We start from the raw sequence: 26295 nt of genomic DNA, 5'->3' as shown, positions 1-26295 counted from the left end.
TGCAGCAGTCCCAAGCTCAAATTTGTGATCTCCATTAAAAGCTCTCCCTGGGCTAATGAAAACCGCTGTAAGATATTGATAATTTCTTTGTTTCACTCTGTTTAATATTCCCCTTCCTTAACAAAAATGTCATCATCAACACAGGTGAGGATTTTGCTCTTTTTCAAGGCATCTCTTAGCATCAGCTGTGCAGCCAGAACAAGGTGAGTCACCTGCCCTAGCTGGGAGCAAGTAAGAGGAAAAAAGGGAGATTGTGCTCTTTCCATATGTGCAAATTTAATTTTCTTTAGGATAAAACATTCTGCAGGAAAATGAGTGTGTGACCTTCCTCTTGAAAGCTATCACGTCAGAGCAGGCACCTCCAGGAACTGGAGCTTCAGAAGCAGCACCAGCCCCTCAGAAAATGCTGCTTTTGAAAGGCTTTGAGAGCAGGTGGTAGGAAAAAAAAAATAATAAAATTGGCAGCCTCTCAACTCACCACTCTTCTGAAACTTTGGTTCACGGGCTGAGGTTGCCTAAATCCCAATGCAGCTCTGACAATGAGTCATTTTATGACAAACTCCAGGCTTCATTATCTGCCTCAGCAAACCCCAGCCGGAGCTGGAGCAGCGCACTGGAAACCTACAAACTCTCCTTAATAGCTCCTTGTTTTCCCGTGGCCACCACCCTGCTGCTGGCTTGGCCTTCAGGCTGAAAGAGCTCAGGACTGTGAGAGCAGCTGCTTTTGCAGCACCACTCCCCAATTCCCTGTGCTGGAGGTGGCCTGGGATTTCGGGATGCTGAAGTGCTCTGTGAAGTTGCACTCGAGAGCAGAGTCAGAGCAGAGGTGAGAAAAAGAAGTGCAGACGAAGTCATCCGTGGAACAACACCTGAGGTGATAATATGAAGCAAAAATTGCTGCTGACATGGTGTTCTAAAGGTGTGGAGCCCTTCAGAGGAAGCGCAGAAAATCATCTTTTAACAGCCCCGTTCTGCAGCTGAGGCTCAGCAGCTGAAATGAGGAAGGATCTTTGTCCCTTGCTCTGCTTTCAGGGCAGGGCAGAGCTCGGGGGCTGTCCCACAGGAAGGGAGATGCTGCAAGAGTTTTGCCAGTCCTGACATCCAGCATGCATCAGCTCCATTACTCTTTAAAGAGATCAACAGCAAGAGCAGCCTCTGCTTGTTGGCAAAGAGAGGCACCCAAAGGGATCCTGAAGTACTCACTGCTGATTTCCTGCCTCCCTCCCCTGGATTTGGGAGGCCACGGAGTCACTGTACCAGGGCTCTGGTCTGAACAGAGCAGCCCCTTCTCCTGGGAAAGAAATTACCCCAGACATAATAAAGATCTTTACAGAAACTCCCTAGGCAGCCAACCTGGCTCAACCTTTTCCTTAGCAGGATCCTCTCCACATCTCAGGGCCAGCTTTAACTGGCCTCAGGAGATTGCTGCAGTTCTCCTTTTTTAAATACCTGCCCATGCTGCCTGTCATTTTAGCTCTCCCCCATCTACACGGGGAGATCCCCCTGGAAAGCTTTGACCCCTTGTGCCAAGCTTTGCATAAGGAGTTTTTAGCAGGAAAAAAGCTTTTTTTTCCTTTTTTTATTTTTTTTGGCCTCTGAAATGCTGATTGCACTGTCATGGCCAGGCAGCAGTTGGCTCAAAGAGCAGGCAGAGAAGCTACAAAATGCTGAGTACAAACACATTGTCCAGGAGTGGATCCCTCCATCAGAAGCAGCACCCAAAGGGGTCACACCTGCTATCCCCACCCATTCCAACCCCACAGGACAACCTGCAGCTCTCCTCCACAGGCAGCAGAGCCAACCCACAGCAGGAATCTGCCCTCTCTAATTCCACACACAACGGGAGCTTAAAATAAACCACCCAGTCCAGGACAGACTCTAATCCAGGGGGAGGAAGGACAGAGCAGAAGAATCACTTGTTTGACTTTTACTAAAATGAAAGAAAACTGTGAGTCCCTGAAAGCTGGGGAGGGAGGGAAGAGCAGAGAAACAATTTTATTCCGCCTGTTTGTAGCGGGAAGCGCGGGGAGGGGACCACAACTCCGTGTTGCACTGAAGGATGAACCTGCTCTCTCTAATCCAATTTATGCCTCAACATGCCCAGCACTAACCAGGCTCAGGAACAACAGGAGAGGCAGTTCAGAGGGCAGGAATGCTCGAGAGGGAGCAGTGCTGAATGATAACTTGAGGGGTTAGCGACTGAATTAGTGGGAACTGCAGAGAGAACACATTTGCATCTCTTTCAGCTGCTTCAGGTGTGATAGCAGCCTCTGCTTTCCCAGTCACTTAATTGTTCTGAGGTTTTTGAGGGGGGGAAAGTGTCTTTTTTCTGCACTGCAGAGTTCTGGGAAGAGCCATACTTGGCTTTAAGAGCCACCTTACTTCAGGAAAAATGTTACTCAGTCTCATAAAGCTGCTGGACTTCTTTGCATCAGGAGAAGCTCAATCTGTTCTGCTGGCTCTGCAGGATAGAGAGGAGCTCCAGACCCCTGCAGGGGCACAGCCCCAAGCTCTGAATGCTCCTGGCCGTGGGTGCAGGCAGCTCCCACCCCAGACGATTACTCATGTTGCAGAAAAGGTTTTGCATTCAGGGAAGAAGGTGTGACACTGAGACAGCATCTGCCAATACAAAAAAGGAGCAGGGAAAAGCGACCCTGAGGCCACAGCTTTGTGTGCCTCTGGGAAAGCTGTGCTCCCAGGGAATTCAGCCCCAAAAAGCAGGGATGTGCCTGGAGAGGGGGTGCAGCTTACCAGGGGCGCTGGTGCCGGCATCGCTGTCGCGCCTGTCCGAGGCTTGGTCACTCTGGCCACTCTCTGTGGGGCTGAGCTCGACCCCCTGCTCGCTGCCCAGGCTGCTGTGGCTCCCTGACAGCGTGGGGGGCTGGGGGGTCCCCAGGGCTCTGCTCACGGCCTGGCTGGGTCCCCTCGTGGGTGCTGCAGGGACAGGACAGAGATGCTGCTGAGGGAGCGGGAAGGGAGTGTGGATGTAGGGCTGGGTCCTGAAGGAGCAGAAACATCCCAGCTCCAGCCAGGAGCCCTCAGGAGCAGGGTGTCCCCCAGTTTTTGTGCTCTGCTCCCAAAAACCACCAGTGATTCCAGTGCTGTAAAGCCAGGAGCGAGGAGCTGGCCGGGGATTGCTGCCAGGAGCAGCTCCCATCTGCAAGGGCAGACCCTGGAACGCTGCAGGCCATGGAATGACCACCAGGAAGAAATCCCAGTGGGAAAGGCTCAGACCCTCACCTGGCACAGCCACAGCCAGGAGGGGAGGCAAGCAGCTGAGCCAAGAGCCAAACATTCAAGCACTTTACACTTCCCACCCTCCAGCCACAAGGAACTGCAGCTCCTCACCCATTCCTGCTTGGAGCTTTCTCCCTTGAGAGCCTTTTGATCCCGCAGGGATGGGCTTGTCATCCAGGCTGGAGGAACTGAGCTCTGAGTCGCTCTCACTGTCACTGGAAACCACTGCAGGAAAGATCAGGGGGAGGAGAGGAGAGAGACAGTTATTCACAATGTTCATAACACTTCCCAAAGAGGTGCCAGATGGATCCAAATAAAACGGGAACAAACGCTGACTCGCCGATCACGTTCTCCCTCTCCAAAGGAGACCCTACCTGCAGTTCCCCCACAGCTGCTCGCTCTTCCTCTCAGACATGATGTGGTTTTACTTTTTACAGATGATTTATAACTCTGCTGCACACACTCCAGCGGTGCCAGCACCTGCAGCAGGTGCAGACACCACCAGGGCTTCTCTCCTAAAGCTGACTGGGCCCACGGGGGACCGCAGTGCTCCTGTGCCACACAAAGTGACCCTCTAAGGGGTGGTTCCTGCTCAGCTGCAGGTGGAAGGGTCCTGGCTGCACCTGCTCCACCCCTGGGTAATGTGGGGAGAGGGGTTGTTTCCCTCCAATCTGCGTTTCAAGTGTGGCAGGGCCTCCAGGATCTAAGAGGAAAACGCCAGGTAAATCCTGAGCACATCAAACCATCCCCAGCAGCAAACTGCCCAGAACTATGGTACTCCCACACCCCCAAAGCTCCAAAGGCAAGGGTCACTCCTTTTCCTCAAGGAGACTGTTCTCTCGTTTCAAAGCTGCTTTTTTTCCTCTGTGGTTTTCTTCCCCCTGAATCCTGGCTCTCGTCCTGCTGCTTTCCACTCTCCATAGTTTCCAAAAGAGCTGAAGGAGCCTCGTTTTGCCAGACACAGCTTCCCAAACTGGCAGGTTCTTTCCACTTTTCCATGCAATTATGCAAACACCTCTCCTGCTTATACTGGTGTAAATGACAACTTGGCTGCCAGCTGCTCTGGGTAAAATGAGAAAGGCGTTTTTCCCAATTCCTGGGTTTTTGTGATGGTTTGATCTCAGAACAGGAATGGCGGGGCTGAGGAGGAAAGTAATGGGGAAAAAAAAATCTGTCTTTTGTTTGAGGGATTGCACCTCCAGCACTGCTCCATCTGACCAGGCAGATACCAGCTCCCCTGGCAGCTCAGCAGTCACTTCAAACAGCAGCTCACAACTCCTGGTAAAAAGTACAAAATCGGCCCATGAGGGATGTACCGTAGGCAACACTGCAACCTACAGCCCCTCCTGTGGAAAAAGGAAGCCCCAACGATTTTTTTAGGTCCATCAGGACGTCTTTAGAAGCTCACATTCCTGTGAGGAGCTGTTTTCTCTTCTCCTGAACAAACCACGTTGCCCCCACGCTGTGCTGCCCACAGCACCCAGCCTGAGAGGGACGTGGGTGCAGTGGTACAAGGGGACAACCACGGGGTAACCCAGAGCTGTCAGCTCCTCCCTCTGTGTCAGCCCAAACCCTTCAGCACTCCCCAGGGCAGAAGGATGGGAATCCTTCCCCTTGCACAGAGCAGGAGCTGTCAGATATTCCTGCCAAGCACCTCTGCAGGCACTCCTGTATTCAAGGCAGCGATCTGTACTACACAAACTATTTCATTAAAAAAAAAAGAGAAATGAACACCCAAAGCAGTGCTAACATCTCTGAGGATATTAAAGTTGGCTGCCAGTGTTATTGCAAAGCGTTATTGAAGTTGCCCTGGCAGGCACCTCCTCACACACACCCTGCACAGCCTCTCCCTGCTGCCTTTTCCTCCTGGCATCATCAGGAATGGGAGCTCTCACCTGCAGGGAAAGGGGCTGTGGGAGGGAAAAAAGCTCCTTTACAAGCTGGGGGGCTGCAATGCTGGCTAAGAGTCCCCAAAGCAAAGGTTTGTCTAAAAACATCTTCATTACTCCCCCAGAACTCCCTGGGAGAGGTGGGGAGTTCTATAGAAACACTGCTAAAAACAATCCATACATACCAGAGTGGGGTTTTTCCTCTAAAATCCAAATCTCAGCTGTAAGAGTCATTCTGACCATCTCATTGCTCACTTCTCTCAGAAAATGAGCTCCTGTTCCACTTGGCCATCACCTTTTTTTTTTTTTTCTTTTTTTTGGCCTCCTGGATTCATAAAATCCATTGCTGTAGAACAGCTCCTTCCTCCATGAATCCTCTGAAAACGCTGGGGGCCAGGATTTATTTGGAGAAGGCCCCAGTGAATCAGTGGAGGTGACTTTAGCTGCCTGTCCTTCTGCCATTCAGCAGCTCAGAGAGAGCCAGCACAAGAAGAGGAAAATATTAATGACACAAAGGCACTCACACCACAGGACCAGTCCTGTCTGCTCTCATTTCCTTTGCTGCCAGTAAGAGTGTATTTTACTCACTGCACCACCATCTCCCTTTCAGGTAATCCTTCATCCAAAGCTCCCAGACCTTCTGCTGGCACTTTCCAGAGCCCAGAAGTATTAAATCTGGTGTTCCAGCAGTTGCTGATCTATCAGTAAGAGTCATTGGACAGCTGTTCCTTCAGAGAACGGAACAGATTTATCCCTCCCCATCTCCAGCTGACTGGAAAAAAATAAAAGCTCATAAAATAAAATATGCCGAGATAAAACTTGCTAGAAAAGCTGTATTCCCACAGGGAATGGGTCACCCACTGAGGGCCTGAAGCCCTGCAGCTGCTGGCAGAGCCCAGTGTCCCTCCACACATGGTTCAATCCCCAAGCCAGAGGCATCAGAGAGCCATAGGGAACGGTGGAGCATAAGTGCTGGCTGTGCTCATCCCCAGAGGCAAATCAGGATGTGGGGAGGCTGTGCTGAGGCCAAGGGGAAGGAGCACTTGGCTGGGGCTGGGATCTGTTATTAGATGTGTGCTTTTGGCACAGGGAGAGTTCCTCGTGCTGCCAGCGCAGGGCAGGGCTCAGCCCGGCACACACAAAGCGCTTGGCACTTGCTGCAGCTGTCAAAAGTTCGGGAAAAGCACGTGGGAATCACAGCTCCAACAGCCACACAACCCCAGCACAGCCAGGATGAGCACAATCCCTGAGCAGGGCTGCCCTGCAGCACCCAAATTTTTGGCAAACACCGAATCCAGGGAGCAGGGAGGGCAACAGCTCCCGGTCACTGCAGGTGGGAAAGTGAGAGATGATGAGAATCATTACAGCCCAGGGTCCCACTGAGGGCAGCTCCTGTGCCAGATCACATCCAGCATTGCTCCAAGAAGGAAGAGGTGACTGGGCCCAACCCCTCTCCCTTTCAGGAGCAGCACAAGTTGCAGCTTTGTCACTGCAAAGTTGGCAAATTGGATGTTCCCCTTGGTGGCCTGCAGAGCGCTTGACACACCCCAGCACATCCCTCTCTGCTCCATCCCTCAGGGATTTGGCCTTCAGCTCACAGACACAGGACAAACCCACTGCATCCCCCTGCCCAGGTGCTGCTCTGGTGCCACTGGCACATCCCAGTGCTTGGAACAGGAAAATCCCCTGGAGACTGAGTGGAGCAGCAGGCAGCCCTCCTGCCAAGCAGTGCAACAGCTCAGGGATCACACTTCTGCTTTCTACCCAGCTGCTTTCCACATTTTCCCTGCAGAACTCAGAGCCTGGAAGAAGGAAAGCCCCGCTGCTCTTGCTCCCACCCCCTGACCCAGCGCAGAATCCCACCCACATTCCAGCACATGGAGCAGAGCTGCTGCCCAGCACAAGAAATACTGCTGCTATTCTCCTCCTGACAATACATTTGTGCCTTAACTAATAGCAGGGTTCCCATGGCAACTGCTTGTTTACAACAGAAAAACCAAAGGCACCAGCAAATCCCAGTGTCAGTGAGCACAGGAGAAATACCGAGTGTGCAAAAATAAAACTTCTGCCTGGTGGGATTGGCTTTGCTTCCTTGAGGCCATTCCTGCCCTCCCTCAGTCCTGCTGCCTTCCCACCTTTCTGCAGTAGGAGCAGATACCCAGGTTCTGGCACTGATCCCTTCCTTTTGAGGGGGAAAAGGGACATTTGAAGTTTGTCCCATCGCTGCTGAAAGGCAGCTCCTGGCATGGAGGATGTCCAGGGGCCGTGGCAGGAGCGTGCTGGCTCCTCCTGACTTGAAGCCCTGAAGAGCTCAGAGATGGCTCCGTCAGCACATCAGAGAGGAGCAGAGGGGTTGGACAGGGCTGGCCAAGATAATGGAAACCCCACGGAGAGCAGCCTGTCAGAGCTCATTCCCGGGAACATCCTGCCAAACAAGCACCAGGGCTTTGCTTGGAGCTGAAGGGACATGTCTGGGTGAGGCTGTACAAGGTGTGAGCTGACAAATGCTATCAGCCAGGCAGGGGGAACCAGGCTGCCTTGGGAAGCTCAGCCCAGCTCCCACTGCAGATTCACAATGGCAATATCATGGACACATATCTCCACGGGGGAAGGAGGCTGCCCTGCACATGGCAGAGCTTTGGGATGACAAACAGCAGGAGTCCTGGCAGTGGCAGCTTCAAAAGAGGTGAAAGGAGGGGGAGATGCACAAGCTGCCTGCTCCAGAGATGAATTCCAGCCCGCAGTGCCCACTGAAAGCCGTCCAGAGGACAGGCAGCCTCACAGAGAAGGGCAACAGGGAAAGAAAGCACCAGAAAATAAAGCCATAAATTAATATTGCCCGACCCATAAAACAGCAGCAGCCAGACAAACATCAGAGGGCAGGGAGAAAGGCAGCTCACCACCCACATCAAAGCTTACCAAAGGTCACTTTTTTGTCCTTCCCCTGCTCCTTTGCTGCTCCTGCCTGTATTTATGGGGAAGCCTTCTCCAAAAAACAAAACTCAGCTGAAAAGCTGAACTAAGCAACAGGCCAGGTCTGGGCTCAACAGCTTCAACTCAATGTTTTCTCTATCATGTGAACAAAAAACAACCTCATCAATCAGTCCCTCGGCTGAGACAACTCCTTCCAAGCATCTCCTGGAGGGAAACACAACCGTCTATTGCTGATCTAATTTGTCTTTAATTACAAAAGTTACAGTAGGGCTGGGAGTGCTTTCTTAGCTGGGCCCTGAAGGGAAGGTTTGTAAACCCAAGTCTCCTGAGATTTCTTTATTAAAAGGTTATTTCACCCTGCACTTCTGATAAGTGGAAGAGTGCACGCAGCTGGTTCACTCGACAGATCTTCTCCAATTGAGGGGATCTAACAGCAAAAGACAGAAGGGGAGAGAGGCCAGACAGTTCTGCTAATCCACACTGAGACAAGGGAAGAGAAATCAAAGCAGACTGGCAGCAGCTCTGATTCTGCAGCACTCACATGCTGGCAGAGCAATTTCTAACTCAGCTCACAGTGACTTGAGGAATCTGCCCAGCAGAGCAGCAGAAGCCAGGAGCAGGTAGCCCCAAGCAGGGAGGGAATGAGACCAGCCTTGGGTCAGCCCTGGCTGCACAGTGATGTCCACCAGGAGCAGCTCTTTAGGCTGTGACTGCAGGCAGGTGTCTGCTCCATGGCTCATCCCAGAAAAACAGTGGGGGCTACAAGGAACGGAGGAAAGCAGGGGTTGACTCAAGGATGGGGAGTCCAGGAGGACTGGGACAAGTCAGGGCCATCAGCACTCACTTAAATATCAGTGAATCCTCAAAAAACACACCACAGCACAAACTCCAACGTCCATGTGAGAAACACACCACACCTTGAGGGATAACACCTCCAACAGAGAACTTCCCTGATTACTGGGATCCTGCCGGCAGCAGGAGAAGCCAGGTCCTTCTCCCACCTGCTTCCTGGGTGGGACAACAAGCATGGGACAACCAACCTTTTCCCCTGGCCCAGGTGAAGGAGCGGCTGCTCCTGACGCTCTCAGGCTCCGGCACGGCCGCCTCGCCCTGCCAGGGCTGTGGCTGCAGCTCCAGGGGTTTGCTGCCAGCGCTGCTCTTCAAGGGCGTGATGTACTTGGGCAGCCCTTTGTAGAACCACGCCCCAGACCTCTTCCAGACCTGCCAGAGACACAGATGTGACAGTTCAAGCTGGGTGTGCACAGCAAGAGAGCACAGCCACCACAAAATGAACTCCCCACCAAGTTTGGCCCAGCCACTTCCTCCGACCCCAAATTCCTCCCCAATCCCTGTCAGCCCAGACTCATCTCTGTCCTCTTTCCACAACTACAAAACCCCAGCTGCTAAGAAGCAGCAGGTACAGATTGAAGGAGGGTGATGGCAGAAGTGCTGCCTCGTGCTGCACCAACAGCACAGCCTCAGTGTTCATCTCACAGAGCAATTCAGGCCAAGCCAGATCGTGCAACGAGCTTGAAAACCCCAGAACGAGAACGACACTCAAATAACCTGAACCTGCAGCAGGAAATGGACCTCAAGCACTAAACTGTAATAGCTCCTGTAAGAACAGCCTCTCCTCTCCAATTTAGCTTTAATGCAGCTTATGATGAAGGCACTCTATTAAGTATATTTAATATAAAGCCTGCTGTAAGCCAGGGGAAGGGAGAAGGGTGGCAGCTCAGACAAGGAGAAATGACCTCCTACAAACCTAATTCTTGTGTGCCTTCCAGCAGCCTGATAATGAGCTAATGATGCAGCCAGGGCAAAAAATAAGTTAACATAGTAAAAATATCATTTTTTATTTCTTGCATTTCTGTTCAGAGCGAAGGAGATCATCAGCGTTTCCACTCCAAGTTCCCAAAGCGTTTTACCCACAGATTCATCATGATGGCAGTGGGTGCAAATGCAGATATCCCCAATTGCAGCAATACATTTGCATTTTGCCTTTAGAGCTTAATCAAAGCAGAGGGCAGGGACAACACCTGGCATTCAGGAGTTGTTCTCATGCAGGCACAAAAAGCAGCACCGTGACACTGATGGTTGCCTGGTTCCCAGTCCAGAGAGCTCAAATCTCTGTGTTTGGGGTCTTGAAAGCCAAGTGCAGGTGATCTGAACTCAGAGGGGGACCTGGTAATATGGTTTCTAAAAGAAGAGCAGCCAGCAGAAGAAAGCAAACACCTCTGTGACCCAGCACACATGCAAGGAGAGGCTCGTGCATCACAGCAGGATCTGCAGACCAGGAGGTGAGAGCATCCTGCAGCTACACCAACGTTTTCCTGCTGGGTAACCACCCAGCAGGATGGTGAGTCTGCCTTCCAGGCAAAAAGCTGGGAAGCCAGTTTCCCAAGACTACAAGTTGTTCTTCTACAGAGTGGGTTTGGCAGCTCCTTCTCCACTGTGCCAACAGCCAAAGTGACCCAGCCAGGCAGGCACAGGCTGACACAGCTCCTTCTGTCCCTTCTGCTGGCACGTGGGGTCTGCACAGCACTCGGTGCAGTGTGTACAACAGCACAGGGACCCTGCAGGAACAGGCTCTGGTTTCCAAGGATCAGGAAATGCAAGAGATTTTTGAAGTGTGGGACAGACATCTCTGCACAGCACTCAGCCCACTGCAGCTCAGGTAAGCATGGCCCAGGCAGGAGCTGCAGGCTGGGCAAGCCCTGAGCTCCCTGAGGAAGGCTGGAGGTTTTGGGAGCAGCTGCACCCACGGGACACAGCGGGAGAACAGGGACAGCGTTGGCAGCTGGTGGAAATTGTCCATCCCTGACACACACTGGGAATCAGGTGCACACACACCTTCCCTGGATAAACTGCTGGGGAGGAAACAGCCCTCTGGTGCAGTCACTCTCTGAACAGACCTTGCAACATCTGTAATTTAATTTGGAGCACTGGAGAGACCTATTATCTTCAGGCGAGCTCCAATTTAGGCACACCATAAAACCAATCAGACACAGCACGGATGGCTGGAACAAAGGCTGGTCACCCCCAGGTTTCTCACTACCCCAAAGCAAGTCGTTACAGAAAGAGTTAATGACATAATACACCCAGCTCTGATGTGGTAACACTACTATAAAATTGATTCTCTGCATACATATTCCCTTTAAATCGGTGCTTCTAATAGAGTTTGGTCCTATTATGGCAGCAGTGAAATTGTTTTGAAATCAGCTCAAAAACAGCTGCAGCAAGATGCTCTCCCCTGTATGGATTCAGTCCCTCTGCCCCTCCAGGTTTGCAGCACTTTGCAGCACAGCCCATCCCAAAGGACCACGGATCACGTCCTGCTCTGCACATGAGCACAGGGGGCAGTTTGGGCATCCTTGGATCAAAACAGGTCGATGTTGCTGACTGCTATTGATGGCATTTGATTGATGGCCAGAGTGGCCTGACAGCAAAGTTCTTGCTTGATTTTAAATTAATAAATCTGTAACAGAGCCTTGAGAATAAAATTCCTGTCTATGAGCAGTTTACTCTTGCCAAGGAGGGGAGGATGTTGCTCCCACCAGTTCACGTTAAGGCGAAATTTGTTCCCCACGGCAGTCTGGGTTTGTGTGGAGCTGGAATTTCGCCAGGGAGAGGGACAGCCGTGGCCACAACAGATAAATGCCTTTTATAACCCTGATAATATTCCCATTAAAGTTGCATCGAGCCATCATTGCAGCTCTAGAGTGACACATGTAGAAGCAGATGGGGATTTTATTGAGCATTTTCAAGTGCAGCCTGGAAATGGGACCTAACAGAGAATCACTGGGCCCTGGTGAAACCCATGTTGCTGCTCAAACTTCCCCAAGCATACAAGTGCTAAAACAAGCCCCTGAACAGGCAAAAGATTAGGGCTTGCTGATAAAGAGATGGATCACAGCTGAGGGAATCATAACAAACACTCGCAGCCTCCCCAGAGATCTCCTCACCAAACCACATCCCCTAAACAGAGATGCTTAGGAAGGATCTTTGCTGCAAAGCCACATTTTGCTCTACCACCTCCTGCTCGTGCCATGCAGGAGCTGTTCCCATCCTGCAGCCCTTTCCTTCACAGCAGCCCGAGCTTGGTGAGAGGAAAACCACCACGTTTAGCTTCCCATGCTGACAGCAGCAAATACCAAAAGGTGGGGAAGCAGCTTCTCGTGGGCTACAGCAAAGAAAAAGGCACCTGCAGATGCAGCCACCCTGGGAGGACCTTGCTGGCATCCCCTGCCTGCAGCACATTCCCACACAGCCACTTTGTCCCAGCTCTCCAGCACGGCCCTGGCACGCTGCGAACACCACTGGCAGCGCAGAAAGAGCGAGCGCTCTTCAGCCTCGTTATTTGCATTCATCTGCTTTTCCATAACACAGAGATTTCCAATTACATTATTTACAGCAATCTGTTGTCAACTCCCACATTCAGCACTTGAGGATGAAGGAAATTAAAAGGCACTGAAATTACCATTCGGGGCTTTGTTTCCGGAATAGCAAAATCTATCGCCCCCCTGACCCCGACGCTTCTCGAGCTGCACTGGCTGCCAGCCTTCAACCATTTATCATCCCCCTTTCAATCAGGCCTCTTTTTTTTCCCCCCATGGCTCTATTCTAGAGGACACTATTTTGAGTCTAACTACTCGCTGCCACCCCCAAAATAATACGGCAGAGGCTATTGATGAGTTCTTTCAATTGCAAACAGGTGCACAGCGCTCCGATGTCGATCCAGAGTCGCCCAAAATAAGCACCCCCTCTCCATCCGTGGGGTGTCTTGCCAGGAAATCGTCATGCCAGGCAGGAATAACCCCGAGCTATGCTGCTTTACAATGTTCCAAGTGGTAGGAGTGGGTAAGTGAAAAGGGAAGCCCCAGGGGCAAAAGGGGAGGAGACGATTCCGTTCCTCCAGCGCAAAAATCTTCTTCCCCTGCGTGGTTTGTTGGGATAAACTGAGGAATGCAGGCAGCCATGAAAATGCCGTGCAGTGAAGGAGAAAGAATTAAAAGGAAAGCGAAGCAGAGGGGGCAAATTCAAACTTTTCACTGGTCCCTGGTAGCTGACGCTCTCTTTCATGTTCGAGGGAGTTTAAAAAAAAACAAACTCTCTCCCCCCACCCCACCGACACCGCTTTCATGATCCCTACAGTTCTGGATGTGTCAATTCAAATGTAAATGTGCACGAGTGCTTCCAAGAGGATTTTAATTACAATGATAGCACCGCTAATTATGGATATATATAAAAAAAAAAATTATATATATATAAAAGGGTAATTCAGGAAGGTGCTCTGCAGAACCTGGTGGGATCAGTGAAAATGAGGCTGTGCAGAGTTAAAGGGCTGGGCAGGGATTTGACAAAACCCAGCAGGTCCCTTTTCCCCTTCAGGCCAGGAGGTGAGAGGCAGATTTCGGCCACGCACAGCTAATTCAGCATGGGCACTGCTGCCCGTGCTGTTATTGTGCTCTGCCAGAGGCCTGGCAGCAGGGAATCATTCCAGCTGTGTATTTACCCACCACCACTCCTGCCAGGCACCTTCTGCTGCTCTGACAGCTGCTGCAACGAGCCCTGTGCACCGCAGGAGCTGCTCCCTTCCTGCCCTGGCATCTCCTTCCCGGGGGAGTTTCACTGCAAACCCACAGCCAGTGCTGGCTGCAGTCAGGGATCAGCATCCCCGACCTCCCCACGGCATCCCTGCAGGAGCAGCACCGCCCCAGGGAGGATCAGCCCTCCACACTCTGTGTGCAGAAAGGAAAAGCAAGATCACAGCCAAGACAGGCAGCGTGGCACGAGAAGGAGGGAAGGAGGAAGGGAGATTCTTGCCCTCAAAAGTGAACGTGAGCGTGGCTGGATTTGCTTCTACCCTTGCTTGCAAGGAACACTAAACCACAATCCACATCATCCTCAGTTCCACTGCCATCCAAAGACGTTGCAAAGAAAAACATCCACAGAATCCTGGAAGAACAAAGGAGGGGTTTCCATCAGCTCCCTCTGGAAACAGCTGGGACAAGTGGCTCTGGCCTGAGGCAGGTGAGGCCTATTTGATATATTTGGTGTGGGGGGGGTGCCTGTGGGTCCCTGGGGACGTTCCCTTTGCCAGCAGGAACATCCAGGCTCTGCCAGAACACAGCTCTTTCCTCCCAGCTCCTCCTGGCCCCTGGGAGACCCTGGCTCTGCACATCCCGATGCTGCTCTGTTCGGGATGGCTGGGATGCAGTCAGAATCCCGGGAAACAGCAGGCAGAGCCCATTCATCGCCTCCACTCTCCAGAAATAAGACAGTGTCAGAGCAACTCGTTCCTCATCGCTATGCAGCACAGCCTTCCCAGGGGAGGTTTTCAAGGAAACAGAAAGCAGCAGAGAAAGCTTCCGAGTGGCTGAGGCTGGGATTCCCAGAGGGATCTGTGGGCACCAAGCACTCGACTCTGACTGGAGAACTGCTGTAAACAACAGCTTTGGTGTTCATTTTCACCCAGGAAGGATGGTTATTTAATCACAACCGAGGCCAGCACCGATGTTGTCCACGCAGCAGAAGGGGGTGACAGGTACCACGTGTCACAAACTTACGCTGGTTTAAATCCAGCCTGCAGGGATAAATAATGCCATGGAAGATGTGTGGATAATGCCACGCACTGCAGCTGTTAGCTGGTGCATGGGAATGTCCAGCCCCACCATCCTGAGATGCTGGTGGGCCACAGTGCCTAAAGTCACTTTGAGAAGGGGACAGAGGAAGGGGGATACTGTTTTTTTACTCCACCAGCGCTCCAGTGCATTCCTGAAGCTCCCTGCCTGGATCCCTGTTCCTCAAACACCTAGGGAAGACCAAAGCCACCCATCAAAGCCAATTTCCAGGCATTTATCCTGATTTGCCTCAACTTCCTTGCCCTGGCTGACATGCCCCAAGGCTTCTGCTAATTCTCAAATCTCTCAAAATAAAGGCAGGGCCTGTGGGAAGACAGAGGGGATGTATGATTTGATGTCTGTGTGCCCACACTGTGACCCTTCCAACCTTCTCCTGTTCAGGGCAGCAGCACCAGCATAAACAAGAAAGGAGACAGACTTGAACCCACCTTAAAGGGAATTGAAAAATAAAGGAAAAGCTAAGGGTTGAGAGGCAAGTTGAGGCTACAATTTAGTCTGAGAAGGAAAGGTCCATCCATTTTCATCAGGGACACACTTTGGCTGTATCTCAGGACTCACAGAGAGTGCTGAAGGTTATCATACCCTCACACTCTGGCCACACATAACATGTGCTGGACACGTTAATATTCTCTGTCCAGTGACCAGGTTACTTATTATTTTTTTAAGAAATAGGAAAAACTCCCACAGTGGTACAGAGAGATTTAAAAAAAACCAAAACAGAATAAAAGAAATAAAGTAAATTTTAGTCCCTGTGTTTCCTTGCAGAGAATACCTGCACCTGCCTCGCTTCTATTTTGGGATCTCTATCTGGAATTCAAAACATCTGGATGATTCAGTGTATCAAATTATTATCAAAATCCAGGGAGCTGGAATGCTCTCCTGCCCTACCCACACTGCTGCTGATAAAGACCAGCTGCATCCATGCATCCCTCATCTTACCTGAACACGGATTTTGAGTGCTCCCACACAAAAAAATCCCTCCAAAGTAAAACCTAAGCAATGCAAAGTTTCCACAACTAATACCAAAAAAAAATTTCAGCACCTCCAACACCTGCACAAACACTCTCACTACACGTCAAAACTTGATTTAGCAGAGCACCCAGGTTACACTGGTCAGAAATAGCTGGACTGGATTGATGCTCAAGGACCACAAATGAAAGCCCAAAATAAATTGATGGGAACAAGTGAAAATCCGTCTGTAATCACAGAACAAATTCACAGGCCTCTCTTCAGCACAGAGCAGCGAGCCCTGATGTTGGTGGATGCTGGCTGGCAGACAAGAATTGAGGCAGCCCATTACTGGGTTTTTTTTGCAGTGTAAAGTCAAGGATGAAGGATATAAAAATTGAGAGACCTGCATTAGAAGTCTCACACACTGGCAAGTTATGGGATTTTGCAGGCAGGGAGGAAAACAGATTTAAAGGCTGCAATCCTAGTTATTTTTAGTGGGACAAATATTGCAGTTATGCTCTACATCTCTCAAGCTGTATTTAAAAAAAAAACAGTTAGCCAAGTTTATTTGCCACAGAGTGAGGAGGGAAAGGGTGTAAGGGAACAGTCTCTTTATGGCCAGAGCTAGAGAAACCCCACAAAGCCAGGCTCCAGGTGTGGTTTTTCTCCTTCACCCCCTCATAAAACAAAGTTGTCACCACTGTGTGTGTTTGAGCCTGCCTGGCCTCCAGCCAAGCCTCCCAAATGCCATTTTCTGCCTTCCAAAGCACAGGGAAGAGCCCACACACACTCTGCACAGATTTGGGGTGGGCAGGTGGACGCTGCTGAGCCCCATCTCCCCACAGCTGTGTTTTACCTCTCTCTGCTCACTGCAGATCTTGCACAACCACAGAGGGCGTTTCTGGGCTCCAACAGTTTCTATCCCACACTTGGTGCAAACTTTCTGAAACAAGGAGAGAGAAAAAAAGAAAAAAGGGGAAAAAAAAAGTGGTGTTAGCAGCTCCCCACAGCCCCTGGGGGAGAGGAGGCTGAGAAACCCCTGCTCCAACAGCTCTGCTTTGCTTTCCTTAAAAACCTAAACCATGGCACAATTTTCCTGTTTATCCTGGAGAACCGCTGACTGTAGGAAGCTGCTTGAAGTCTGTCTGAGACAAAGACAAATCCACAGCACAGCCCTTGACTTCAGGGTGGGAAGAGAGCTGAGAAGAAGAACAAATCCAACCCCACCACCCACAGGTGTATTTCCAGAGCAGCTTTTTTATTCCCCAAAATCCTACCCCCCAACCCCTGTGGCGTGGAAAGCAGCTGTAACCAGGCACAAGTGCAAGGCTGGGAATGTTCTCCTCCCTCCTCTCACACCCCTGGTCTTAAATCCCACATCTTCCCCCCCAGCTCAGCACACTCTCCTTGATCTGTGGCTGTTTAGGAAGTGGGCATGGCCACGGTTCCACACATTTCCTGAATGTCTGCTGGTTCTGCACAGCCTTTATTGCTGCACGAGGGAACTTTCAAGTCCCTGCTGGCATTCCAAGCCATTTACAACCTGAATCACCCAACATTACATAATGAAGCTGATGCCTATCAGCCCTGGCATGCAGCTTGAATGAGAAATTGGATGAAACCTTTGATCCTCACAGAGGAAAAGCCACTCACAAGAGGAGAGGAAAACCACGAGGGTTGGAGGTCCCCAGGTAAGGTTTGACATGTCCCCCACACCAGGCTGCTCCTGTGTCCAGGGATGAAGGTCTCATCTCCTCCATCCCACTATTCCTGCCCCCATCCTCATCCTCCCAGAGGAATAATGAACAACCTGTTGGGTCTGGTGCATCAACCCTCAACATGGTGCTCCCCAAGCCAAGGGGGATTTGCAGATTCAATTACAGACACCACCTAAACGACCCCAAACTCTCCCTCCTCCAACCCAAAACCTGCGGGAGCAGCTCAGCCTGAAATACCCTCCAAGATCCCAATCCCCACACGGATAGCACATTCAAACGCTCCCTCTAGTGGAAGTTCCCAACCCATTTTACTCCCAGCCATGAATTCTGAAGCATCCCAACATTAAAACAGCGTTTTCCTCCTCCCCTTCTCCGCAGAGTCGCTGGGAAACTGAGCATCGCTCACAACCCCTCGGAAGCAGACATAAAAATCAAGGGCGTTAAATGCAGCCCCATTTCTCATTAAACCCAAGACAAAGCACTTCTTTCTCCCACTCATCCTTCACCTTTTCCACACGACATCAATCCCCTCTGCATGGTAAATGGCACGCTGGGCTTTGTCTCACCGCTGCTGTTGTTAACACATCTGGCTTCGCACGCACCTTTGTCTTGCCACAAAGCCTTTATTTCCCAGATAATAAAAACTAATATCAAAAGCATTCTTTTTAAAGCAGGAAGTGGCACTCAGAAGACCCATCAGAAATGCAGGACCTCAGCTCAGCAGAAAGGACTTGCTGAAGGTAAATTCTTTGCGTTTCAGGTGCATCATTACAAATTCCTGTTATTGAATTAAATGGGCTGCAATGACACGGTAACAGAGCAGCGCCTGCCAGAAAAATATGAACTTTAAAAATCCATAATTCCCTGACAAATTGCTTATTGCACACAGTGCTGCATGAGTGATGGATATCCCTGGACAAGAGGGAACAAGCAGTTCACTCTGTGCTCTGCTGAAGGGTTGGCTGTTCCCTGAGTTCACTCCACAACATTAAAAAGCAGAAGGGGAGAAGCCCAGGGCATCCAGGCAGCATTGCCTTGGGCTGGCACAGAGCTGAAAAGTGCAGCCAGTCTGAAAGCAGCTGCAAAATGCACCCTGGAAAAGTAGGATCTCACTTAAATCAACCTGGATGTGAATGCTGCTGAACTGCCCAACAGACTCCAGACAAAAAGGGAATAAACATTTAAAAAAGGGAAAAAAACCCCAGCTTTTCTCTGGGGTTTTCTGGTCACAGCCCTCCCAGTGCCTCAGGCTCACACTGTGCCACCAGCTGAGGGTCACTCCTGCAAATGGACAGGGCTGGGAAGTGTCTGGAGCAGCCTCTGCCTCCTCAGTAGTGTACAAGGTTCACAGGAAGTTGGATAAAAGCCCCGTGGCAACGTGACTTAGCTGGCTCCTGACAAGGTGGGAGCAGAACTGCCACGGGAAGAAGGCAGGAATAGAGCACATCCTGTTATTCCACATGCCTGAAATACAGGAAACAGCCAAGAGTCTCCTGCCAGCCACCAGCCCTTTATTCTCCACAGTGCACAGAGACCACACTGCTCTCAGAGCTGCTCTCATTCCAACCAGACCTTTCACTCCCCACTGCTGCTTCCTTCCATACCCCTTCCTTAAAAGCTGCTGTCTCCGTGGTTTAGGACCCAGGGGCTCCAAGATTTGTGTTTCCTTTCCCAAGCACTGCCTTAGAAGGAATCTTCTGCATCATCCCTGCATCCCTCGAGCGATTTCTGCGCACGGGCTCCAGTGGAGGAACCTGCTCGGCAGCAGAGCTCACAGCAGCCTGCTCTGCACGAGAACTGTGTCCCACAAGAGCCAGCAGTGCCAACTGGCAGAGGTGCCAGCATGAACCAGCCCATGGTAAAGCAGCAGGTTTTACTCAGTCAGAAACACTCCAGCGCCCAGCAGGTGCCCTCACCTCGCCACAGGCAACACGCTGAGATGAAGGAACTCCCAGAGGTGACTCCCCAGGGAAAGATGGGCTTCAAGTGCAGGAAAACCAGGCTCCCAGCAGAGGCAGGATGAGGTGGTTGCCTTGGAGATCATCATCTCCGCAGCAATACAGATTAACCCCTTGGCTGTGGAGCCAAGAGCAGCCGGAGTCATCCCTGGGCTGCTGGCAGAGCAGGGCTCTCCCTGTCAACAACACACACAACACAGGCAGTCCCTGAGGAACAGGGCTGGAAAACTTACACTGGCTTGGAGCTTGAGGATGGACTTGAGCCCTCTTGGAAGGTCTCAGGGCAAACCTTGCAGTGAGTAGCAGCAACGCTCACAGGCTCTGTTGTGAGTTGCCTCTGATGGCTGCACATTTCTGCCCCTTGTTCCACTCTGCAAACCCCAGCTGAGAGATGCAGAGGGGGCTGGCACAGCCCATCCCAGCACTGAGTGCACCTCAGGCACTTCAGGATCCTGAGGAATCTCTTACTATCCCCGGGCTGCAAGAGAAAACTCGATGGTCTGACAGCACCAACGAGAATAAAATCAGTTAACCCTGCAGAGCTCTCCAGCTTCCAAGGGGCCTGGTGGCATTTCCTAGAGAGTTCTGCTGCCAGGAACAGGCACGTGTGACCAAACCCACCTTTTTGCAGTCCTGGCAGAAGACAGAGGAGCTGCCCAGCAGCCCCAGCATCTCCCCACAGAGCAGGCACTGCGAGAGGCCGTTCCCCATCGCGTTCTTCCTCATGTTCTCCAGCCTCTCCACCAGGCGCCTGCAGGCAAGAGGCAGAGCAGCAGTCACAGCACTGCAGGAAAAGCTTTAAGTGCTCAGACCAGGGCAAGTCAAAAAGCACTGGGAGAAGGCAAAGGAGTTAAACCTGCCAAGCTCTCTCCATTTTTCCATCTCCGTGAAAGCAGCACAGCAGGCACTTCCGTGCCCACGTCCCATCAGAAGCAGGAAGGCCAGACTGAAGTCCAAAGACCAAAATGAGCCTGGCTATGGCACAGGAGCGCCAGTAACTGCTCCCTGCTCTGTTCCACAGCCCATTTGGAGGACAGGAAGCACATAGGCATGCACAATGTCTGCAACAGCAGGGCTAGGAGAGGGGAGGAAGGCGGGAGAAGCAATTAGGATGCAGGGTGTGGAGAGCATGCAGAGCAAGGTTGCTCTGCCACGAGATCACTGCTTGGCAACCTTCAGGCCTCCATCTGTAGAGGGGGACAGCAGCAGCCAGGCCATTTATCAGCGGCAGCACCAGCAGGAAGCGATCCCGCTATCCATGAGTCCCATTCTCATTAGTGCTAATGTCCCATCCACCAGGAAGGGCCCATTCCGAGAGCAAAGCAAGGGCTGTTTGAAGGAGGTACTGCCCATGGCGGGGAGGTCCGGCTGCACAGCCAGACCCAGCCATCATTACTGGATTTATGACCCTCGACTTGGACTCCAGCACAAAAGAACTCCTGGGAGTGAACAAAGGCATTTCAGAGAATGCTTCACCACAGGATAGGTAGCACTTGCTGCAGCTCAGGGTCACTGGCCGCTGCTGGGGTCCCCCATTTATCACAAAAACATTGCTGTCACTTCTCATTAGCCCTCGCTAACGAGCGCTGCACAGGGAAGCAGAGAAGCAGGAAGCTGGGCCTGCTGGACATGGGCTGGGAGTCCCTGGGGTTTCCTGTCTCATGAACACAAACACTGCTGGAAATGCTGCAGGGCTGCCCAACTCCTCGGCTTTAAAGGCACTCAGTGTAGGACGATCACAGACACAGCTCAGGCCAGACCTCCAGCAGGACTGAGCACAAACAGGAACCTGCAGCAGCAAAAGGTTGTCTGTAAATTAAATAATTCAAGCTAGCAAACCCCATCCAGAGGGCTCAGCCAACTAGAACATAAACTCATTCTTTGCTCCAGGCAAAATCCCAGGGGCCTGATGCGGACAAGGGAAAACCTGACTGCACTGCCAGCAGTGATCCTGAGCCACCCGTGCACCAGCCCAGCACCTTCCCTGCCTCTTCCAGAGCCACTGCCTCAGCACTGCCTGCATTTTCCAGGGACTGTGTGTCAGCAATCCCCAAGGCTCAAAGAAGGCATGAAAAGACTTCAGAGACAGGGAAAACATGACATCCTCCCCAATGGTCGTCACCTCCAAACAAGCAGCATGGGAGGGGAAAATCACTGACCTAAGGGATGCTCTGAGTGATGGAGGCTGAGCTCAGGCAGCTGGGAGAGCCACTCCTGTCTGTGCTGACCTTTCCTTGGGAGGGAAGGGGACAATGAACGTGACCGTACCCGATGCGCTGCTGCTCCACCATGTCCAATCTCTCTGCCTTGCGGATGACTCCCAGGATGACCTCAAGCTCCTTCGGGCTCAGAGCCTGCATCTTCCTCTGCTTCTCAGTCTGGAATGTGTGCACCGACCAGCCCGTCTGGAGCCTGTGGGAGGGGGTGGAGGGCAGGACTCAGCTGGGAAAGGAAGGAAAGCACAAAACCCCTGCCCTGCCCCACAGGCTGCAGCTGCCCCGACACAGACCCACGTCAGGGTCCCCTCAGGGAAGTCTGTTCCATGACTAAAACCCAAAGTGGGAGTCTCCTCTCTCTGACCACATTTCCAGCAGCACTGAGTGCTGTGCTGTCTCTCCTTGCCCTCTCACCTCCCTTTCTGCTCCAGTTTGTATTTCCCCACTCCAAGCCCCCATTCCTGTTTGCCCATGAAGAGAAGCAGCGCCCCTTGGGCTGCCTCTCCTGGGGACACCCTCGCTGGCACCCTTGGCACCACAAATGCCAAGAGCAGACTCCCAAACACAGGGATCACCTGCACCCTCCTCCCTGGAAGGTCCCACATCCCTAATGCCCTCAGTTCAAACACACAAATCGCTGGGCATGCCTAGAAATACAAATTTGGCAACATCCTCCCTTGGTCCAGCCCAGGTTCACACGAGGACTTCAGCAAAGCCTCTGTGCCTCACATGCAGCAGCTGATGTTTCTCCTTGGCTCACTTGGCGACAGGCAGGAGCTTTCACAGCTCAATTAATTAATTACCATTCAGGAGGGGTTTGGAGGTCACTGGATAAACTTATGGCTGCAAGGAGAATGCATCCTCGGGCAAAGTTGTCTGTCTGAGGCTTTCTGCAGGCTGGGGAAGTGCCAGGGGAGTGCACTGCTCCCAGCCAGGCAGCCCCCTCAAAACATGGGGTGTTCCCCTATTTTCTAACCCTCTGCAGCAGCAGCTGAGCCCAGGGGCTCAGGCAAGAGCAGAGGTGGCACGGACCCTGCTGCCAGGGAAGGAAAGCATCCAAGAAAAATGCAGCTCTAGTGCTTGACTCATCCCCACCCTTTTAGTCTTTAGGTTATACAGTAATTTTAACTTCAGGGGAAGATGAGATCGATGACAAGTTCCTAAAACAAAAGGGTGCTGGCAGCTGGGGGATGCTATCAATTATATTTAGGGTGCTGCAGAGATCTGAGGCTGCCTCCAAGCTCTTCCTATCACCCAGGGGAGGGCTGTGGGATGGACTGCCATGGGTGCAGGATGAGGCCAAGAGCCCAGTACTGCACAGAGACACCAGGAAAGCTGGCAGAGCAGAGCTGAGAGTGGAAGAGGAGGAGGAGGAGGGCGGGGAGCACTCACTTGGCTCGCAGGGCCAGCTGCCGGTCGTTGGGGCAAACCCAGGGGCCCGTCCCGCTGCCAAAAATCATGTCAGCCATGGCCCCAGCCTGGGGAGGGGTGGCAGGGTCACACCTGAAAGAAGCAAACAGCAGCCACTCTTGCAGCAAAGCAAACAGAAGTGATCTGCCAGCACACAGACTCTCACCCACAGACAGAGATAAAAACATACCATCATCATCCTCATAAAATACAAGCCAATAAATACCTCCAGGTACCTTGAAGGCAAGGCTGGAAGTTTAGATTTTATGGTATACTCTCAAAAAAAAAAAAAAAAAAGCCAGACACTCTTTGTCAGTCCTGATTTTTCATTTCAAACTAGAGAAAAGCGTTGTCTGTGAGAATAATCTCTGCCTCCCCACCTCCAGAGCCCCAGCACTGCAGTTCTGACAGAGAAAGCCACTCCAAAGGACACAAAGAAGCTGCAGTTGCCTTTTTTTTAACCTCTTAATGGGGTAACAAACAAAAACCCACGCAACAATCAGCATGAATAGTGGCAAGTCATTTCCTTCATTAAAATTGCCTCCATAATAGCCTGATATTTATAACTCCAGCCTACAATAGCAGCTTGTTTGCATTCTCTGATGCTTAAGACAGCACCTCTTGCAGCAGATCTGCTGTGGCTCCTGTCCCTGCCATGGTCATGCCAGTGACTCCTTGTGAAATGAAAATTCCACTGAACTGATCAGAAAAGGCAGCAAGAACCAACTTCCAGATGCTCCTGGGAGAAACATCCTCCAGAGAGACTCCGCAGCTGAGCAGTTCTGAGTCCTATCAGCAGCTCAGATGAATGGAAAGCACCCAGGGACAGGCACAGCCAAAAGATTTCAATGGATGCTAAACTCGACTTGATGTAGAGAGCTTTTAACCAGCTGGATTTGCTCTCCAGCAGAGCGAGTGTCTCACAAGCCCTAATGCATGAATTTCCAGGTATTAATACTTGTCCCCAGCACAGACACTCGCCAGCTTTGAAACTGTACCTGCTGGGCAGAGATAACGTGTTTAATGCTGGTTGGCACCCAGCAGTCAGATACAACGGCAGGCAGGGTGTATCACCTGCCAGCTGTGCTGGAGTTCCCAAGCAAACACTTTTCCCAGTCTCAAACCCCAGCACGCTCAGCCAGCAGGGCTGTACCTACCCCTGCTATCTGCTGCTGCCACGCAGAGCTCTGTGCTGCTGTGCCAAGCACAGCCTGATGGCCTTGGCCCCCTCACACATCAAACTCTCCCTCCTGTGCTGAGCTCACACATCCCCCAGCACAGAAACGCCGACCTGTGGCACAGAACTGACAGCTCCCTCCTGCCAAACCCCACCTCAGCCCCCAGAGTTACAAACAAGGAGCCAGTTCCCTCCTCTCTGAACACCCAGTTTCTGGGGAAGAACCTGAAAATGCAGTGCTTGCAACAGGCAGGAGGGAAGAGGGGAAATGTGTGTGAAAAGGGTGAAGGCTCAGAACAGCACTGACTGTTCAGCAAAGTGAGGCATGGAGGAGATGGGAAAGCTGCAGGAAACAGGGCTGAAGGAAGGACAGACAGAAGTGTCACACATGATTTTTTAAACCTTTACTGCGTTAGTCAAGGTGATGGCTTTTGAAAGAGACCATCCCTAAAAGAAATCCTTGAACCCTGGCACCGACTGCTCTCCCCGCTCTGCTCAGTGCCACACACTGGATTTGCATTTCCATTCGGTCCCAGAACACCTCCTGCTCTTTTAATCTGCCTCACCATCTCAATCAAGGAGAGAACACCGAGAACACCTTCCCCACACACATCCTACAGCCTTTTCACACACCGGGGAGCAATCAGGCATGAACAGCAAAGGAACACAGAGGCTCCCGCCCTCAGGCCTGGGTTAGAAGCAGAGAGAAGCTACAATTTCACACAGAATGGCTGACCTGGGATTTTTCCAGAGATTTCCCAAGCCTGTGATGTGTGGTTACAGGATTATATGCACATGTATCCCCCCACACAAATGCATATATTAAATTACTCTTCAGCTGCACCATGTATTCCTCCCTCTCACTCAGGAACACCTGAAGAATAGCACAGCCCACACTCTGTGTCCACGCAGGGCTCCAGGCAAGCAGCCTGTGGTGGCTGGGGGGTCTTTGGAATAAAAGCTGGAGCTGGAGATGAGCCCCACAGCACAGCCAGGGCAGTAGAGTTTGCTCTGCCAGCAGCTGTGCTTTCAGGGTGGCAAAAGCTGTGCTGGAAGCATCTGCCCCTCCTCAACAGAGCTTTATCTGCTCTACCAGAGCTGAAGGCGAGTCAGAATAGAGCACATGAGCTGAGCATTTTTCTCAGGAGAGGCTTCAAGGCATTCTCCAGCCTCACAGCACAGTGAGCTTTGCTCAGCGTGACTGAACAAAAACAAGCAATGTCATGGTCTTTTGCCTCTTGTTACTCAGCATACGCTTTCTGTCCTCCACCATTCCCTGAGCAGCATCTGCAAAGAGAGAAGGCAAACAAAGCACAGCCTGAAGAGCCATCAGATCCCAAAAGAGTCTTCGGAGAGATTATTCCCTAAAATATTTACAGGAGCGTTGTCTTTCGGCGGCACCAGGATGTGCCGTCTGCTCTGATGGGAGCTGCTGGCTTTGCACCTTTGCCTCTGGAAGAAGCCTGGTGGGGACACACCTTGGAGAAGGAAACAGGAATGGGACTGCAGGGCACAGTCTGCTGGGGGAAAAGCAGGACTGGAGGGAAAGGACTGTCTCTCATGGGCATGGGAATGACGCCAGAGGAGTGGAAGGCAGGAAGCATCTTCCCTCTTATCTCAGTACAGGACAAGCAGTACAGGGAAACCAGGAACTCCCAGAGAGCAACACCACGCCAGCCTGGGGACTCATTTCCATGGGCTGTGGTGAAACATCCCCCTCGTGCAGTCCTGCATTCTGTCTCAGAAATACTCGTAAGCACTGAGCCATCCCCTCCCTGTCCTCCTCTCAACAAACTACTGAGGGGTAGAAGCAGCCAGTCTCTACCAGTGAGAGAGCAAGAGAAATCCACAGCTCCTGGCCCACCTGCAAGTGCCCTGCACACAGTTTGACAGCAAAGCACAAGCACTGAGTGTCACAGAAAGAAAACCTCCCACTCCAAGATTCTGCATTTTACCCGAATTCAGAATTCAAAAGGGAGCTCTTATCGATATTCTGTGACCTGCTTTAAAACCACTCCACCTGTTCATTCCTTTCCTGTGATGGAGGAAGTCATGTGAAACAAAACCTCATTAAATCTGAGTCCACCTGGCTGCCCTTGGCACAGGGGAGGAGCGCTGCCCTGCAGAGCCGACCCTTCATGTGGGGCCAGGAGCATCCTGG

The 26295-nt window shown here is 51.6% G+C and overlaps 1 protein-coding gene across 5 annotated transcripts in view; it reads right to left on the bottom strand.

Annotated features, from left to right (window-relative positions):
- RPH3AL (rabphilin 3A like (without C2 domains)) overlaps positions 1-26295 on the bottom strand; it is a 34974-nt gene that overhangs the window by 5125 nt on the left and 3554 nt on the right. For 2 of the 5 annotated variants that reach the window (XM_069033671.1, XM_069033675.1), the window contains exons 2-8: positions 22940-23050; positions 21600-21743; positions 19953-20082; positions 16512-16598; positions 9101-9281; positions 3349-3462; positions 2752-2934 (exon numbers count right to left, since the gene is read on the bottom strand). In XM_069033671.1, the coding sequence (XP_068889772.1) occupies positions 2752-2934; positions 3349-3462; positions 9101-9281; positions 16512-16598; positions 19953-20082; positions 21600-21743; positions 22940-23016 (916 nt within the window). In that variant the 5' untranslated portion in view covers positions 23017-23050. Of the gene's footprint in view, positions 1-478; positions 2620-2751; positions 2935-3348; positions 3463-9100; positions 9282-16511; positions 16599-19952; positions 20083-21599; positions 21744-22939; positions 23051-26089; positions 26113-26295 lie in introns of those variants that run through there. The other 3 variants (XR_011155949.1, XM_069033672.1, XM_069033674.1) reach the window with 3 other exon arrangements.

Source organism: Aphelocoma coerulescens, chromosome 19 (assembly GCF_041296385.1).
Source record: "Aphelocoma coerulescens isolate FSJ_1873_10779 chromosome 19, UR_Acoe_1.0, whole genome shotgun sequence".
Lineage (NCBI taxonomy): Eukaryota > Metazoa > Chordata > Aves > Passeriformes > Corvidae > Aphelocoma > Aphelocoma coerulescens.
The sequence above is the reverse complement of the archived record's forward strand: the minus strand, read 5'-3'. Positions and strand labels throughout refer to the sequence as shown.